At 48.7% G+C, this 19,417-nt stretch overlaps 2 protein-coding genes across 2 annotated transcripts in view; one reads left to right on the top strand and one right to left on the bottom strand.

Moving 5' to 3' along the window:
• MEIOB (meiosis specific with OB-fold) overlaps window positions 1–19,417 on the top strand; it is a gene marked incomplete at its 3' end in the record, with an annotated part of 290,335 nt that overhangs the window by 17,424 nt on the left and 253,494 nt on the right. The gene's annotated exons all lie outside the window — the stretch shown is intronic.
• Window positions 4,375–5,082, bottom strand: LOC309557676 (integrase/recombinase xerD homolog; the record flags this gene model as incomplete). Its single annotated transcript, XM_082260462.1, has 1 exon — window positions 4,375–5,082. One exon carries the CDS (start codon window positions 5,080–5,082, stop codon window positions 4,375–4,377), a length of 708 nt encoding a protein of 235 aa, XP_082116588.1.

Below are 19,417 nucleotides of genomic sequence, written 5' to 3'. Positions count from 1 at the left end.
CATACTGGAAATGCAATACTCCCAGAAGTGTTGGATTCTGAAGAATCTTCAGCTGGCAGTTTCTGTTGACTACAGCAGAGAATGGTAGATTGGTGAGCAGAAGGGATGAGCATTAAAGCCAATGTGAGGATAAAAGTCCGGGCACCCAGTCAGTGTTTTTTTTTTAAATGCTTGGTAAAGCACAGTTTTATTCACCAAAGTCTTCCATCAGGATTCTTCGTTGGTGCCAATTATGGATGCAGGAGGACTGGTAAACCAGCGATGCAGATGCATCCATGACGACACTCCCCAACAGTCCCTTTTAGTTGACATTACTGCACATTTATTTTAGCAACATATTCGCTTTTATCTCACCTTAACACTTAATAATTAACCTGGAAGTGGAGTGGCTGGGGGATCAGAGGACAAGAAGTGCAATGCTGGAGTATAAAGAGGGTCAGTGACTTGGGGGCTTTAAATGTAAAATAAATACATATTGCTCTCCCTTCCAGTTTGTAAGCAACCCACAGCTCATTGTATTTTCAAATAGAGAATCTAACATTCAAAAATATTCATAAGGATGCCTTGATGAGGGTGCACTGATGAGGCAGCAATGATAAGGGCTGCACTGATATGGCGGCACTGATGGCCATTGATGAGGAGGCACTGATGAGGTGGCACTGATTAGGGCATCACTGATGAAGCGGCACTGATGGGCAATGATGAGGAGGCACTGATGAGGCTGCAATGATGAGGCGGCACTGATGGCCATTGATGAGGAGGCACTGATGAGGTGGCACTGATTAGGGCAGCACTGATGAGGCAGCACTGATGGGCATTGATGAGGAGGCACTGATGAGGTGGTAATGATTAGAGCAGCACTGATGGGCATTGATGAGGAGGCACTGATTAGGTAGCACTGATTAGGGCAGCACTGATGAGGCGGCACTGATAGGCATTGATGAGGAGGCACTGATGAGGCTGCACTGATGAGGTGGCACTGATGGGCACTGATAAGCTGCACTGATGGGCACTGATAACCTGCACTGATGGGCAAGGATTGGCACTGATGGGGCTGCCCTGATTATCAGTATAAACAGTGTACTCACTGTGCCCTGTCAACCTTCCTGAATATTGGTTTACCTTTCCTCACACAGAGACAGCATGTGAGGAAAGGAATGCCGATAACCAGCAAGTCTTTTTACATGTGACCAGCTGTGATTGGACACAGCAGTTTACATGATAAAGGGCTGCTGTGATTGGCCCTTTACTATATTCTGTGATCAGATGTGTCCAAAGGACACAGCAGTCACAGATCGTGCCTGATGTGCACCCCAGGGGGCATGTTGGATGCGCAGTCCTGGGAGGACATCCAGGGACGCCCTCCCAGAACTGGAGAGCCGCGCTGTAGCCGTGTTTTGGCTATAGTACAGGCAGGAAGGGGTTAAATGGGACCTTGTACTTCAGGCAAGTTCCACTTATTCAGTGAGCTTCCTTCAAAAATGAACCTGTAGAACGAAAAATAGTTATTATACTCATCTATACTCTCCTTTCTGTAGTACAGAGGGTGATCCTCCTGCCAACAAGATCCCTGGGAGTGCTGAGTAGCTAAAAGAAGATAATCCTGCTCTGGGGAGCTACTCAACATTTTCCACGACCAGAAAAGACATCAGCCTTGCCTAGGCACTGTGAGAAAGTCAGAGAAAGGTACAAAAGTACAGGGCTTTTTTTCTCAGAAAAAAGTGCAGGGAACCACGACCCCCCAAACTGGTCAAAATTTCAACAACAGTGGAAGAGTCTTAAAGGGGCATCAAATACCAGGAGTGCATTATGTACAGAGTGCAGAGTTCAGGGGTGCGCTACACACAGAGTGCAGAGTTCAGGGGTGGGCTACACACAGAGTGCAGCGTTCAGAGGTGCGCTACACACAGAGTGCAGAGTTCAGGGGTGCGCTACACACAGAGTGCAGAGTTCAGGGGTGCGCTACACACAGAGTGCAGAGTTCAGCCTTCTTCCGCAGATGCTTATCTTTGCATCCACCATCCACATCCCACTTTTACCCCTCTTCTTCTGTAATACCTCCCCTCACACAGCGGGGGTGTCAACATTCGCATTGCACCCCAGACACCGGCATCTCCTTTGTCCCCATACTGCACTTGGAAAACACAGGAAGCCAGACCTCTGTGTTTACAAGTGATAGTGGTGAGCGGGGAGCAGAAGGCCTGAGCTGGAGGCGGTGGAACTGAGTTCCACCAAGTTCCATCTGAAAAAAATCCCTGGGTAAGTATAATATCTAACCACTCCCACCATATGTTTTTTTTTTTGCACTTTCATCCAGTGTTTTGGGGGGGGGGGGTCACCCTAAAAGAGGTGCAAGGTCCACTTTAGAACACATTCTTGAGATCTACCTCTGTGCAGGTTCCAGTTGTGAAGGCTGCTGAAGCTGCCCTAATGGCCAGTCTTTGACCAGTCTTATTACCGCCCATCTCACCAAAGTCATGATCTGGGTAGATCAGAGCTCCCGTGCTGGACTACGAAAAACACCCGCTAACTGCCCAATACCCACACCCACTTAAACTATTTACAAAACACACTACTCGTCTTGGAGTAAAAATGGCCGACATGGCCTTTTATTAAATAACAAATATAAAATTATGAAATAACAATATAACAATAATAATAATAACAATAACCCAGATCTATGTTTGTGGTCCTTGACAGTACCATGTAAAAACCAACTTCTGTGTCTGGGTCACCATTTGGCTTGGTCACTTCCCCAGCCGCTAAGCACCGCCTCGGGGACTAACACAGCCGACCCAGACACCCCACCTGTACAATTTAGAGGACGCCATACCTCGGATGGGTCCCCACCATTTTTCCCAAAAACCAGTTTGCTGAACCCCTGTCAAGGACCCCAAACCGCCAACTGCAGCAGCAAAACATAACACACCCCAAAAACAACAATCCCACTGACAAACCAAAAAAGGGGCGGGAGGGAGGGACTTTTCTTCCACGCTTTCTCCTTCAGGATTGACCTGACCCCTCCTACCCTGGACCTATATTTCAACCTCTCCACCCCCCTGCCTGTACCACTGACCAATAAGGTAAGTGCCCCCCTGTTAGCCCACCTACTTTTGTCCCCCACTTGACCTTTACTGCACGCTTCCCTTTCTCACCCATTCATGTATGCCCTATGCCTAGTCCTTTCTCTCCTGTCGCCGGGCATGTCTTGATCTGGGTAGATCAGAGCTCCCGTGCTGGACTACGAAAAACACCCGCTAACTACCCAATACCCACACCCACTTAAACTATATACAAAACACACTACTCGTCTTGGAGTAAAAATGGCCGACATGGCCTTTTATTAAATAACAAATATAAAATTATGAAATAACAATATAACAATAATAATAATAACAATAACCCAGATCTATGTTTGTGGTCCTTGACAGTACCATGTAAAAACCAACTTCTGTGTCTGGGTCACCATTTGGCTTGGTCACTTCCCCAGCCGCTAAGCACCGCCTCGGGGACTAACACAGCCGACCCAGACACCCCACCTGTACAATTTAGAGGACGCCATACCTCGGATGGGTCCCCACCATTTTTCCCAAAAACCAGTTTGCTGAACCCCTGTCAAGGACCCCAAACCGCCACAGCGCCACAAGTGTGACCCCTTACACTTGTGCGCCCCTCCACACCCTCAAGGCCCGGTGGATCCCGTCCTCCAAACCCAAGAACCACAGGTCAGTGCCAATAGCATTGAGATAGACCCCATCCCCACGAAGGAACTGCCACGTATCGCTCACCAGCTCCAGATGCCGCACCACCAGGCCACCATTCCTGCTGACGAATCTCCCCACCTCCTTGTTCACTTTAATACGGGCCTTATTAAGTTTGTCGACTGAACGAGCCGACCGCCACGAAGTGCGGGCCACAATGTCGGACCACACCACCAGCATATCAGGGAAGGAAGTGCGAAGCCTCAAAAAGTCGAACTTCACATCCCGAATGAGCTCACGCATTGAGCGGAGACCCAAATCATTACCGCCCACATGCAAAACAAGGATATCCGGGGCCCTGTCCAACCTGGCAAAGCGGGAGACTTCCGGCACGACCCTGCTCCACAGCATGCCAGGCACACCTATCCACCTGACCCTGCCATCCTCCCGGGGAACCCCCAACTGTCTACCATTAGGCCTGACCTCCGCCCGCCTGGCCCCCCAGAAGACATACGAATGGCCGAGGATCCAAATCAGACACTGCCGGACACCTGCAAAAAGAAACAAAGACAGTGCACCCTACACCCAACGCACACATACAACACAACCAAACAAACACGAAAATTACGCAGAAAACACACACAAACAGGCCCCTATAACCCCTCCGTAGGGGCTACTGCACCAGGTGGGGCCTGACGTAGGACCGGAACCTGTGCGACTCCCACCGCCCAATGCGCCGGACCACGTCCTCTCCCAAACCCCAACGGGCCGCCTCTGTGGCCGCCCCGATGCGAAAGGAATGGGACGCATAAGCCGCCGGGTCGAAGCCCCCGGCCAGCAAACATTTCCTAAACACCGCCACAAATTGAAACCTGGACAGGCAAGAACCGTCCAAGTGAACCAATAAGGCACCACCAACCTCAGGCCGAACCTGAAGATAACGCTCCAGAGCCCCCACCGGGCAAACATCAGCCCCGTTGCCCCGAAACAGCTCCACCCACTTACCTCTGCCCACCTGGTCCGTTTTGGACCTCCGGATACGAATCCGAACCGAGGAGGCAGTGCGCACTATGTCCTCCAGCAGCAGCCCCCCAGCCACCCTCGTCGATGGACTAACCAGTTCCCCAATCCGGAAGGCCCCAAAGAAAGCCAACAGGAAGGCTGCCCTGAACAGCAGGCCCTCATAAGATGACGAACAGATAGAGCCCAGTTTTTCCAGAACGACACCCAACACTGAAAAGGACACCGGACGCCGGGAATCGCGGCCCCGGTTACACTTCCGGTACCCCTTCAACGCCTGCCGCACGTGAAAAGCCTTGGTGAAATCCACCCCCCCTGACAACTTGAACCAAAAGGCCATGCCAGCCAGTTTTCTATCCATGGCCGCCGCCGAAACTCCCCGCCCAAAATTCATACACACAAAGTAAAGCACCAGAGCGGACACATCCACCCCCAAATCTGTCCCCCCTACCTCCTCCAAAAAGGAACGCCATTCCGCCCACGCCCTGACATACGCCTCCCAAGTCGCAGGGGACAGTGACCGCCGAATCAAAATCGCTGCTCCTCCAAGGGGACCGTCCACAAATCCCGCGGACAGGGAATCCCATGCTGCTCCGCTGCCGGTGCCAACACGCGAAACTCGGTCCACTGGAAACGAGACAAAGCATCGGCCACCTGGTTAGAAACCCCCGGAATATGCACAGCATAAATAAAAACATTGAAACGCAGACACAACAGGACCAGATGGCGCAACAGGCTAACTACCGGGGGGGAAGACGCCGAGATGTTATTGATCGCCTCCACCACCCCCATGTTGTCGCAATGAAAACGCACCTTCTTGTTGCCAAAGCCCGCCCCCCATAGAGCCACCAAAACCACAATCGGAAACAACTCCAACAACACCAAGTTACGCAGGAAACCCGCCGACCTCCAGGATTCCGGCCAAGGTTCCGCGCTCCACCGTCCTTGAAAGAATGCCCCATACCCCGCAGAACCAGCCGCGTCCGTAAATAGAGCTAAGTCCCCGTTGCTAAACGGACCGTCCATCCACAGCGAGCAGCCATTGTAAGACTCCAAAAACATATCCCAAATCCTCAGGTCCGCCCGAAGCCCCCTGGTAAGCCTCACCGAATGCCCAGGGGCCCGGACCCCTGGCGTGGCCGCAGCCAAACAGCGACAAAAAATTCGCCCCATGGGAATTATCCGGCACGCAAAGTTCAACTTACCGAGTAAGGACTGCAACTCCCGCAGCGTGATCCTGCGACGACCGCTCGCCTGCCTAACCTCCTCCCTCAAACGCACCAACTTGTCCAACGGCAACCTGCATTCCATGGCCAGAGAGTCAATCGTGATGCCCAAGAAAACCAATTCCGTCACAGGGCCCTCCGTCTTGTCCGAAGCCAAAGGAACCCCAAAACGGGCGGCGATGTGTTGCAGCGTCCCCAAGAGGACCGCACAGGTCCTCGAGCCCGAGGGCCCTATGCACAAAAAGTCATCCAAATAATGGATGATGGAGCTAACCCCCGACACATCCCGAACCACCCACTCCAGAAAGGAAGAAAAGGTTTCAAAGAAGGCACACGAAATGGAACAGCCCATCGGCAAGCAGCGATCCACAAAATAAGATCCTTGCCAACGGCACCCCAACAAGTGCATACTATCGGGGTGAACTGGCAGTAAGCGAAAGGCCGCTTCCACGTCGGCCTTGGCCAACAGGGCCCCCCTACCATATTTTCGAACCCAAGAAATGGCCGCATCAAACGACGTATAGGTAACCGCACACGCCCGCGGGTCAATACCATCGTTGACGGAGCCACCCCGCGGATAGGACAGATGGTGAATCAGGCGAAACTTGCCCGGTTCCTTCTTGGGGACCACCCCCAACGGCGAAACCACCAGCCCCGGCAACGGGGGTGAAGCAAAAGGCCCACTCATCCTGCCCAATGCCACTTCCTTAGCCAGCTTCTCCGCCACCACCTCCGGGTAAAGCCGGGTAGAACGCAAGTTGCCCGCCAAGGGCGGAATCCCCTCCAAAGAACACGGAATGCGAAAACCCTCCCGAAAACCCTCTTCAAGACGGCCAGCCGCCTCCCGATCGGGGTACCTATTTAAGAATGGTACCATCCTTGCCACCCTCACCGGAGTCATCCCTCTTGCCAGGGACCTCCCCACCACGCCCCTTTCCCCGTTTGAAGCAACGGGACAGGGGGTGACTGCCGCCACATCCTGAACACTCGTGCTTAAAACGACAGGAGCTCCCAAACTTGCACGTGCCCTCGTTGAACTGCCAACACACCCCTTTCTTCTTATCGGCCGATGAACCCGAGGTCGAGGTGCCGCCGCCCCCCCCTGGAAAAAACTGACCCCCCGCCCGGGCAGACGTCATCAACTTCATCCACAGGCTGATATCCTTATGATCCCACCGGATGGAGGGCCGGACCGCCTTGCGCTGCCGAAACTGTTCATCATAACGCAACCAGGCCACCCCCCCCGTACACACGGTGGGCTTCCCCAATCGCATCCAGGTAACAGAACAACGCCGAGCAATTTTCGGGCGCCTTCTCCCCTATAACGCTCGCCAAAATCGCAAAAGCCTGCAACCAATTGGCAAACGTACGGGGGATCAGCCGATACCGCCGCTTCTCTTCCTCCTCCTTCTTGCTCTCGTCCGGCTTAACCCTATCCAGGTTAAACTTCTCGGGAGCAGGGAAAAAATTTCTACATAGTCACCTTTCCATATCTTGTCGCGAACTTCGGGCTTAAGGTGAGCCCCCAACGGTCCCTCGAAGCAGACGTACACTTCGCCGCGTCCGCCAACCTTACCTTGTCACAGTCCTTGTTCCCGTCCCCGGACTTGTCCACCGCAGCCGCAACCGGAGCCAGCGACGCCTCCTCCGTCTGCGTGCCCGCCACCGTCACTCCTGCCTGGGCTCCCGCCACCGCCGACCCCTGAACCGGGAGGGAGGGGCCGCCAAAGCACTGGCCTCCAGCCGCCTCACCAAGTCCCGCAGGCTTCCCAACACTTCCAGACCCACCCGGGCGGACACATCCCCCCCAACACCCCGGACCAAACCCCCACCCCCCGGGCCAGACAACACATCAGACGCCACAGCAGAAGACAGTACAGACATAGAGCACTCACCAGGCTGCCCAGGGCTGGACGCCCCCCCAGCCGCCACTCCGGCATCCCCCGCTGTGACAGGAACAGCATCTGCGACTTCACCGTCCTCCGAGCTGCTGACCTCCCCTTCCGATCGGACGACCTCTGGACTGTGGACCGGAACCTCTGCCGCCGCCGTCTTCCCCCTCCTCTGGACGGATCTCCTCTTCACAGACAGCCTGGAGCTCGATCCTGTAGAAGCAGGCTGCTGCAGACGTGGTCCCTTTAAGCCGAAGCCGCGCCTCCCGATGACGTCATCAGCGCGCGCCCCGCTCTCCTCCACATCCTCCGCTCTCCCAGGCCTAGGAGCAGGCCTGAAGGTCCTCACAGTCGGCTGCAGGGCACCCGATCGGCTCCCCCCGCTCACTCGGCGACCATCACGATCCGGGATGGGGCCCCCGGCCGCCCCAGGCAGCAGGACGGCACCCGCAGCACTGGCTCTCCCCCGCCGAGCGGATGCCCCGACCGGAACCTCGCCAGGGACACCCGCCGATCCATCCGGCCGAACGATGATGGAGGAAGGGACCCGGGCTTCAGCAAGGTGAGTGTCCCTCCCCCGTGGGCTCCTTCCATGAAGGGGATTCCTCCCAGCTTCCCCACCCGCCGAAGCAGGCACACGCTTCGCAGGGGGGGCTGAAGGGTCCCCATTGGGGCTCCCATGGCGACGCTGAGCCCTGGGGGCCCGATCCGGGCTGAAGCGCTCCGGAGGCCTAGACCTCCTAGCACGTGTGGAGGAAGGCCTCAATTCCGAGGGGCCTTCCCCGGCCCCCTGCAAGGTGCTGGCCACCTGTCCCTGCACCCAGTCTGAGCCATGCACCTCAGCCAACTCCCGGAGACGGGACAGCAGGCCATCCAATTCACTCATCTCCCCTCTATTGCAGATCCAAGAAGAGACGCAGCAGCTGGACACACAGACTTTTCTTCCACGCTTTCTCCTTCAGGATTGACCTGACCCCTCCTACCCTGGACCTATATTTCAACCTCTCCACCCCCCTGCCTGTACCACTGACCAATAAGGTAAGTGCCCCCCTGTTAGCCCACCTACTTTTGTCCCCCACTTGACCTTTACTGCACGCTTCCCTTTCTCACCCATTCATGTATGCCCTATGCCTAGTCCTTTCTCTCCTGTCACCGGGCATGTCCATGACTTGGGAATGTACCCCCCCTCCCCTACATTCCAGCTCTGATAATTGGAGGACATGGACACCAGCTGTCATGGGATTGTGGATTACGGTGTTCATGCGCGTTAGGAACTTTATTTTGGAAAAATTAGCCACACATTGAGAAAGGAGAGGGGGATTTTACATTTTTTTTTTTTTGCCAAATAGCCAAATTTTATTTTTAAAGGAGAAATTCACATTCTGATTAAGACATGTTTTAATTAGACAGTGCAAATATCAAGTAATATTTATCAATGACACAGGCAACATGGTGGTTTAGAGGTTATCACTTTTGCCTTGCAGCACCGGGGTTCTTGGTTTAAATCCAAGCCAGGATACTATCTGCATGGAGTTTGCATATTCTCCCTGCGTTTGTTTGGGTTTCCTCCAGGTATTCAGGTTTCCTCCCACACACCAAAGACATAGTGGAAGGTTAATTGGCTCCTGTCTACCTTAGCCTGGGACGTTAGATTGTAAGATCCTTGAGGAACTTACAGGGACCGATGTGAATATACAGTATGTAAAGTTCTGTGTAAATTGTTGGAGCTGTATAAATACTTGCAATATAAAATAAGAATTTTTAGAATGCAAAGAAAAGCGTTTAAATCATCATCATTTCAGGTTGTTGGAATGCGAAGTCTCCATATAAATATAGCACAGGCTCCTCTATTTTCAAGTCCCAGGCATGTATGTGTTACATGAGAAGCCCTTGTGTTCCTGATCTGCGTTCTGATTTACAACCCTCATGACAGCCATGAAAACGCCTTCTCTGCTGCCGTGAAAAGAGAAAGCCCCTAAGTATTTTCTGTGTATCATTTGCGCCACCTACAACACCACTCGCCGATCAAGAGCGCAGGCTGTGGCATAAGTGTGAGACGCAACATGCCATTATGTACCAACGAGCCCCAGAAGTCATAGGATTGGTCAGTGAAGCGGATTATTAGTGCTGAGGCATTTCCCACTTTCTTACAATAGACCTTTAAGGGTCGTAAATGTGGCCAGACCATTCTTAGGCCAGGACTGAGGTGACCTATGACCTTCGGCCCCTGTGCAGTTGTTATTTTGGAGTATAGTTTCTCTATTAGGGCTAACAAGAGGGTCACAGCCTTTGTAACGTGAGAAATGGCAGATCTGAGGATTTAGGTGTCAGAGTTCTTAAAAGGTGCCAAGTTTATGAGAGGCCTCTAGAATATTAACTTGGCCATTGTGCTTAAACTACTGCAGCTTAAAGAAAGCCCCTTCTGAAAGTGCCAGAAGGCCTTAGAGAAGGTTCACAAAATCTATCGGTTTGGGGTCGGTTTGTCGGAAGTTTATGTCTTAGCAGGCACCTTTTGACCCTTTCCAATGCTCCCTGGTCTAGCATGCTCGGCTGAAAGTTCAGGCTGTGAAGCATCTTAATCTGAAAAAATATACAAAGTATATTCCTCGCGCCAATGGAACTACAAGGTTATTATGTAGATTAAAATATTATTTAAAAATTATTTTAAAACTGTTAGCCTAAAAACAATATACTTTGCAGCTGCTGTATAATTAAAAGGTATTGGATATAAATGGTCTTATAGAAGACCAAATACAGCGCTTGCTAAAACCAGTGGATGCCAGTATCTGTATCACTCTCTATATAGTAAGTGCAATTCCAGTATAAACTTAACGTCTAATAAAATAATTCAACATATATTCATCAAAAAACATCAAAAAGAAACTCCCTCTAGTGGGTACTTGTGCAAATTAGTGCATGGTGAATAAGCATATAAATATAAAAACAGATCCAAATATGAGTGAAGAAATATAAAATTACTAAAATGTTTTTAAATATTGTCAGAAAAAAGTCCAAAATATATAAAGTGACTTCAGTGCTCAAAAATAGTGGTGAATGTCCTTAGTGACAATAAATCTTCAAATCCAAAAGTGCAAGTGCTCTGGCGTGGTTTCCCGTGACATCAATTCCTTTGTGAATTGGTAAATTGAATCACTTACCAGATTGAGTGGGCTTGCTTGAAAAGCCCCCTGGGCTTAGTAGGTTTCCCCTTTGGGTGTTCCTATGAGCTGCTGATGGCTCCTCTAGGCTCCAGGGTACTCGGTCAGTGGTAATATAAAAGAGGAGAAAGAAGGCTCCAAATAGTGTTATATAACTATGAAATTCCTTTATTTCCCATAAATCGGGTAAAAACAGCTTTAAAAGTTTTAAAACATCACTGGTGGTGTGGTGCGGGCTGCTCGTCCTCCTCACAAAGCGACGGGGTTACTTCCGGCTTGCGCTCCACCTCAACGTGACGTAATGACGCTATGCGGTCCAAACTGACACGTTTCGTCACTTCCGGTGATGTCCTCAGAGGTCTAGCATGCTCGGCTGAAAGTTCAGGCTGTGAATAACTAGATCTTAGGGAAAATGGCTAGGAGGTATAATTTCTGGTAGAAGAAATTTTGTATACCTCTTCTGTCTAAATTGTTTTAATGTAGTACAATGCAGTGTACATTATCAGTCCGCTCTATGCATCTATAGCAGGGGTGTCAAACTCAATTTCATTGCGGGCCGCATCAGCATTATGGTTGCCCTCAAAAGGGCCCGGATATATCTGTAGGATTAGATGTCCAGAGCACCCCCCGCCCCCTTACATGGGATTTCAAGAACCCCCCCCCCCCACCATCAGAAGTCAAAAGTCACCCATCCTTCCTTACATCACAATGCACCCCCTTACCTTGTGTTGCTGCCAGGAAGAAGGTGGATCTGGGAAGAAGTGTAGGGTCTGGAGGAGAACCAGAGGAGGGCTGGAGTCAGCTTCCAGAGTCTGCTGAATGCTGGGACCAGGGGTGGCAAAGTCAAGGTGGTGTTGCGGCTGCACAGAGAGGTGCAGGATCTGCAGGAGGAGCTCTGCTCTCCTCTCTGCTGCAGACTGCTGAGAAATGGGGGGGGGGGCAAAGATGAGCCTTTCTGAAGCTGCACAGAGGTGTGCAGGACCTGGCAAAGGAGTTCTGTCCTCTCTGCTGCCGACTACAGAGACAAGATGGGGGCAGAGACAAGGGGGGTGTCACAACTGCAGGAGAGGTGCGAGGGCTACATGAAATGGCCTAGGGGGCCGCATTCGGCCCGCGGGCCTTGTGTTTGACACCTATGATCTATAGGGTGCTAAAAATTGTGCCAAATGCTATAATAATTTGAAAGTAGCTGCTAAGAAGATGGCAGTGATGTAGTTCATGGACTGGAGGACTTTATGGAAAGTGCTCTAATGGCCAAACCAACCTCAGATCCTACTTTAAAATTTATCAATTTTTTTGGGTTGAGCTGGAAGGGTTAGTACTTCTGTCATGTATTAATTGCTGTCTATGTCCCCAATAAAGAGATTTACCCTCTAAATTTGTCCTGATAATCATTATAAATGGGACAGAAAGGGATGGGAAATCTAAAATTTTGCAGTAGCCACCAGAACAGAAAGAGAGGGTAAATCCTCAACAAGAACAACTAAATCGGGCCGCGTAAAAGTTAGAACTTTTATTCAAAATTCTCCAAAGTTGTAAACTACTTTGGTTTGAAAGCCCTTAAAATGTTCTGCCCATGTCTACTACTTGAATGGAATTCCAGGTGTATAAAACAGGTTTATTTTGTATCTAGCACATGTCCATCACAATAAGTGCAATTTTTCCTGAACAGAAATCACATTCACGGCTAGAATTTTGTTTGTTCATTTAGGAAATGAGAAAGATTTTCCATCCTGCTCCTTTGAATGGTCGAAATAATTGCTGATTTGACCCTACTAACCAATATCAAATTGAAGGAACAAGAAAATTTCAACAAAAAATTTCTGGTGTATGGCCTGCTTAAAAGAAACTTTGGCTTACCACTTCTTATTGTGTCCCCAGGAAAGGAAGTAAATTTACCCAACAGGGCACAAACTTGTAAGGGTTTTAACCAGTCAATACTTAAACCAAAAAAAATGTTCTGGCTTTAGATACACTTTAGTATGCATATATTGTTAGCTGATAGGGTACTCAGCCCTAGTGTTTCGTATATTTGTTTTGTACATTATAGTTCATGTTTTACTCTCTTTGTATAGTGCTATGTTAAGGCTATTTACATCAATAAAATAGGAATGAATAGTGATCCACAATCTTCTAAATCGTTATTGGACAGGACGAGCTTGACTGCACCATGTCCCTGGAAATGATTCTAAAATGTGGGCGTGGGGGTGTTCTGCCTCTCCCAGATAGAAAGGCAGAATTTAAATACTGTCTTGAATAGGACACATCTTGGAGCTATTGTAAGTGATGTACAAGTGGATTAGTCTGAGTGACAGAGACGGCAATTATGCCACTCAGTATAACTTGACAGGGCAACTTAAGGTCAACATTGAAAAACTCTGCGGTGTACAAAGGCATCTATGAGCTCCCGAGGGATGTTCTTGACACATATTGATTGCACAGACCAGGGGAAGTCATGCTTTACATACTAGAGATCCAAGGAATGTAGCGCCATCAGTGTCAATTGTTTGGGAATGAACCTGCTAATGTTCTGATATGGGCAAGTAAGACATCCTCCAGCTACAAGAATTTTTATCAACCCCCCTAGGCTTAGAAACACAGTGGTCATGGTCCCATCATTTTTAAGACTTGAAATAAATATATTTAAAAGGGTGTAAGGGTTATATAATTTCAAAAAAAAAAAAAAAAAAAAAGCTATAACACTGGACATAAAGTCATAAAAGTATAAATAACACAACCAAGCCTGGGAACCTGAATTGGCCAGGGGATTCCAGCCAACCAATACTATTACCAGGCTTAAAGGCCACTGGGAGTTCCCTCTGGCCCATCCATTGATTGGCAGACTGGAGTAGTGATGTCAGCAACAAAAGCAGACTGAGGGTATTATCACTACTTTTTATTGCCTTGTGTTGTTTTTGCCCAAATACTGTATTGTCATAAATGGCTGCTTGTTGCCCAAATTTTGTCATAATTATCCCTTTGTTGCTCAAGTATTGCCTAAATTGCCTATTTGTTGCTCCGGTATTGCATTGATTGCCCATTTATTCACAATGTAGTGTTCTGCTACTTGTTTGTTACCCCTGTATTGCCATGATTGCCCCTTTGATGCTCACTGTTACCTTTATTGCCCATTTTCTGTTCATGTATTGCCATGCATGATTGCCTATTTGCATGCCCTGTATTGCTATGACTTTTCTTTTGTTGCCCATGTATTTTTTACGATTATATGTTTGTTGCCCATGTATTGTTCTTATTGCATATCTTTTGCCATATATTGTCCTAAATTCACATTGATTGCCTGTGTTTTGTCCTGAGTGCCTATTTGTTGGCAATGGATTTCCACAATTGTACATTGGTTGCCCATGTGTTATAGCGATTGCTTATATATTGCACGTGTATTGTCTTGACTTCCCAGTGTTGCCCATGCATTGTCCTGATCGCCCATCTTTTGCCCATCTTTTGTCTTGATTGTCCATTTGTTGCCCATGTATTGTCACAATTGTCCATCTGATTTCCATGTATTGTTACAATTGCCAGTGTAAAACCCATGTACGTCTGCCTGTATATTACCATTATTATAAGCAAACCCCAGGCTTGTCACTATCAGATCACATCTCTTGCCAATCCCCTAAGTTCCTGTGCTATGCATGGTGCTCTTCCCGCTATGGGATCTCAGGCTGACAAGTTTACAAAAGTTCCCAGTTAAGAATTCCACCTTGCCAAAATATTAATTACCGTATTTATCGGCGTATAACACGCGCTGGTGTATAACACGCACCTAAATTGTAGGGGAGAAATTTCAGGAAAAAAGCTGAAATTCAAAATAAACAGCGTTGAACTCAGAACATTTTTTTTAAAATCAAATGTAGTCTCACCAGTGCCCACGTATGCAGCCTCATCAGCGCAGTGCCCACAAATGCAGCCTCGCCAGCGCAGTGTCCTTAAATCCAGCCTCGCCAGTGCAGTGCCCATACATGCAGCCTCGCCAGCGCAGTGCTCATACATGCAGCCTCGCCAGTGCCCATAATTGCAGCCTCGCCAGCGCCAGTGCCCATACATGCAGCCTTGCCAGCGCCCATACATGCAGCCTCGCCAGCCCAGTGCCCATACATGCAGCCTCGCCAGTGCCCATAATTGCAGCCTCGCCAGCGCAGTGCCCATAATTGCAGCCTCACCAGCACCAGTGCCCATAATTGCAGCCTCGCCAGCGCAGTGCCCATACATGCAGCCTCGCCAGAGCCAGTGCCCATAATTGCAGCTTCGCCAGCACCAGTGCCCATAATTGCAGCCTCGCCAGCACCAGTGCCCATAATCGCAGCCTCGCCAGCACAGTGCCCATACATGCAGCCTCGCCAGTGCCCATAATTGCAGCCTCGCCAGCGCAGTGCCCATAATTGCAGCCTCACCAGCACCAGTGCCCATAATTGCAGCCTCGCCAGCGCATTGCCCATACATGCAGCCTCACCAGCGCCAGTGCCCATAATTGCAGCTTCGCCAGTGCCCATAATTGCAGCCTCGCCAGCACCAGTGCCCATAATCGCAGCCTCGCCAGCGCAGTGCCCATACATGCAGCCTTGCCAGCGCCAGTGCCCATAATTGCAGCTTCGCCAGCGCCAGTGCCCATAATTGCAGCCTCGCCAGTGCCACTATACAAATCACTTTTAAAAATGTCCAGAAAGCAGCGCCGAGAGGTAGAAGGGGGCGGGCGGCGCCGAGAAGAAGGAAGGACTCGCTGTCATCGGAAGTCCCGGAGCCTATGATAGACGTTGGCATAGGAGGCGGGACTTCCGATGACAGCGCGTCCTTCCTTCTCCTCGGCGCCGCCCGCCCCCTTCTACCTCTCGGCGCTGCTTTCTGGACTTTTTTTTTTTTATATCGGCGTATAACACGCACTGCTACTTTTCCCTCCATTTTTAGGAGGAAAAAGTGCATGTTATACGCCGATAAATACGGTACTTTTTTTCAGGTAACCATTGGAAAAAAAAGTTTCGATTGTTTATTCTCTAAACATACAGCACACTTTCATATCAACTGCAATGTCAGCTGAAATGCAAACTTGTCATAGCAGATGCTTGGCATTGTCAGCTCTGCATGGGTCCTTCTGATTCTCCACACACTGAATAATGCAGAATAGTATTGGCTGTAAATAGAGTGATTCTTCCTTTTACAGTTATATATTAGCGTGTGAACATAAGGCAGACGCAGGAAAATATGTGGGTGGGGATTAGGGGGGATCTCTTGCAGTGACAAGATGGATAATGAAGATTTTTTTTTTGAGACTTTCCCCATAGAAGGGCAAAGCCTGAGATTCAGAGGTGAAAGTAGAAGTTTTAACACCCCAAGTTTGCTATGACACTCCCTACCCAAAAAGCAGAAAATACTACTTTCAGTTTTTTCCCTTATTGTATACATTTTTTATTTCATACTTCTTTACCTAGTATATATCAGAGACAGTGGTTTTCAAAATACACTTACCGCCCACTTAATTGGGTACACCTGGTAAATTGCTTGGTAACACAAATTGCTAATTAGCCAATCACATGGCAGCAACTCAATGCATTTAGGCATCTAGATGTGGTGAAGACGACTTGCTGAAGTTCAAACTGAGCATCAGAATAGGGAAGAAAGGGGATTTAAGTGACTTTGAACGTGGCATGGTTGTTGGTGTCTGACGGTCTGGTCTGAGTATTTCAAAAACTGCGAAACTACTGGAATTTTCACACACAACCATCTCTCGGGTTTACAGAGATTGGTCTGAAAAAGAAAAAATATCCAGTGAGAGGCAGTTGTGTGGAGGGAAATGTCTTGTTGATGTCAGAGGTCAGAGGAGAATGGGCAGACCGGTTCCAGATGATAGAAAGGCAACAGTAACTCAAATAACCACTCGTTACAGCCAAGGTATGCAGAATACCATCTCTGAACGTACAACACATCGAACCAGGAAGCTGATGGGCTACACCAGGTGCCACTCCTGTCAGCTAAGAACAGGAAACTGAGGCTACAATTCGCACAGGATCACCAAAATTGGACAATAGAAAATTGGAAAAACGTTGCCTGGTCTGATGAGTCTCGATTTCAGCTGTGACATTCTATTAGTAGGGTCAGAATTTGGGGTAAACAACATGACAGCATGGATCCATCCTGCATGGTATCAACAATAAGGCTGGTGGTGTGGGGGATATTTTCTTGGCACACTTTGGGCCCCTTAGTACCAATTAAGCATCATTTAAACACCACGGTCTACCTGAGTATTGTTGCTGACCATGTCCATCCCTTTATGACTACAGTGTCCCCATCTTCTGATGACTCCTTCCAGCAGGATAATGCCCCATGTCACAAAGCTCAAATCATCTCACCACTGGTTTCTTCAACATGACAATGAGGTCACTGAACTCCAATGGCCTCCACACTCACCACATCTCAATCCTTTGGGATTTTGTGGAATGGCAGATTCGCGTCATGGATGTACAGCTAAAAAATCTGCAGCAACTGCGTGATGCTACCATGTCACTTTGGACCAACAGGAATGTCACCAACACCTTGTTGAATCTATGCCACGAAGAATGAAGGCTGTTCTGAAGGTAAAAGGGGGTCCAACCCGGTACTAGTAAGGTGTACCTAATAAAGTTGCCTGTGAGTGTATATTTTTTAATGCATAGTCAATATTTTCCAAAAATTTAATAAATGCACCCACATAAAAAAAAAAAAAGTGCATTTATGAAATTATTGCATGCAAGACTCATGGGTGCAAATTGCAATACACATACATCCCAGCCCCAGGGCCCATATTAAGGTACAGACATTCAAGTATGTGGCTGGAGAAAGTAAACAATGGATATAGGATAACTATAACAACGATTAATTATTTAATTGGCCTTTTTGGTGCCACACCCCAAATTCAAAATGTTCAAGTTCTAAAAGGTTCAAAACCTATAGAAATGGCAGGATTTTACCGACAACCCAAAATGTAGATAAAAGATATCAAATGTATTAGGGATCGACCGATTATCAACAATGCCGATATATCGGGGGCTGATATGCACTTTCCCCGGAATTGGCCCCTGAGGTTACCGATATTGCCGATATTTTGGGAAAGTGCATGTACCGGGGTGATGCCTGCAGCTAGAGGCATCACCCCGGTACTGGCGTCCATAGCAGACAGTCGGCTGTCTTGTAATGATTACCAATGCGACTCGGTTTTCATTACAAGGAGCGGGAGGGGATGTCCCCTCCCGCCGCCTTCTGCAGATCGCCCGGGTCTCCTGTCCCACCGGGAGACCCAGGCAACCAGCCTGCATGGCCACCGAAGAGAAGAACAGATCAAAACAGCATTCGGCTCTGATCGGGTCTCCATGTAAAAACCCAGTAGTGATGTCATGACATCACTTCCCCGGTACTCGGCGGCAAATTCAAAAAAATGACAGCATTCAAAATAGCCAAACTTGGCGTTTTGAATGCTTTTAAGTGCAGAGAAGAGGTTTGGGGTCTTTTAGACCCCCAGATCCCTCCACAAGAGTACCTCTGAAAAATAAAAAAAAAATAACAATTTTTTCTTTAAATGTTCGAAAATATCGGCCAATATCGGCCGATACCAATATCCGAAGACCAAAATATCGGTATCAGGACTAAAAAACGATATCGGTCGATCACTAAAATGTATTAAAAAATTACATTTCCTTTAAAATAACAGGCATTAAAAAATCATATTCATCATTGCATAAACCTTTCCCAAAATATTTTTTGTTTGATGTCCAAACTATAGTATACACACGTCTGTCCAATATTTGCATAAGCAATATCAATTTTACATAGAGTTTCTCTGCACACTCGACGCGTTTCTTCAACTTTGGTCCACTTCCTCAGGAGTTTATGCGCAGAGCACATGTATATTCACTAAATACAAGAGAAACATACGTAGAATGTTATAGTAACATAATCAAATAGAATGTTATCAACAATACATATCAGTGCATAAACCCACTGAATTACCTGAACAGAACCATACATAGGGCCAGAACCCCTCTTGGGTGAGTGGGTGGGTGGGGAGGGGGGACTATAACATCAAGAACTGTGTGTGTGGTCTCTCCCTGATTGGGTACCCTGGGCCCAGGTCCTGCCTACATACCCTTGCACTGTAGTACAACTGGCCAGTTTCTTGTGCTGCTTCTATCGCCTCCAGCCTGAGTGCTGCTGCTCTCAAAGCGGCCCCAGGGCAGTCGGCCTACCGGGAAATCTCCCGGTATCCCGGTAGGCCAGTCCGGCCCTGCCTCCAGGTTGAGCTCTGCTGTACAAGGACTACAAGAGGCTGATACCAAGCCAAATGCAAATACACACGCACTGCTTGCAATCACAAAAATACATTTGTAGTGTAGTAATGAATACACAGCTGCGTTACTTTGTCTTTTATATCAGCCTTGGAA

This window comes from Pelophylax lessonae (assembly GCF_965119305.1).
Source record: "Pelophylax lessonae genome assembly, chromosome: 6".
Taxonomy (NCBI): Eukaryota; Metazoa; Chordata; class Amphibia; order Anura; family Ranidae; genus Pelophylax; species Pelophylax lessonae.
The sequence above is the reverse complement of the archived record's forward strand: the minus strand, read 5'-3'. Positions and strand labels throughout refer to the sequence as shown.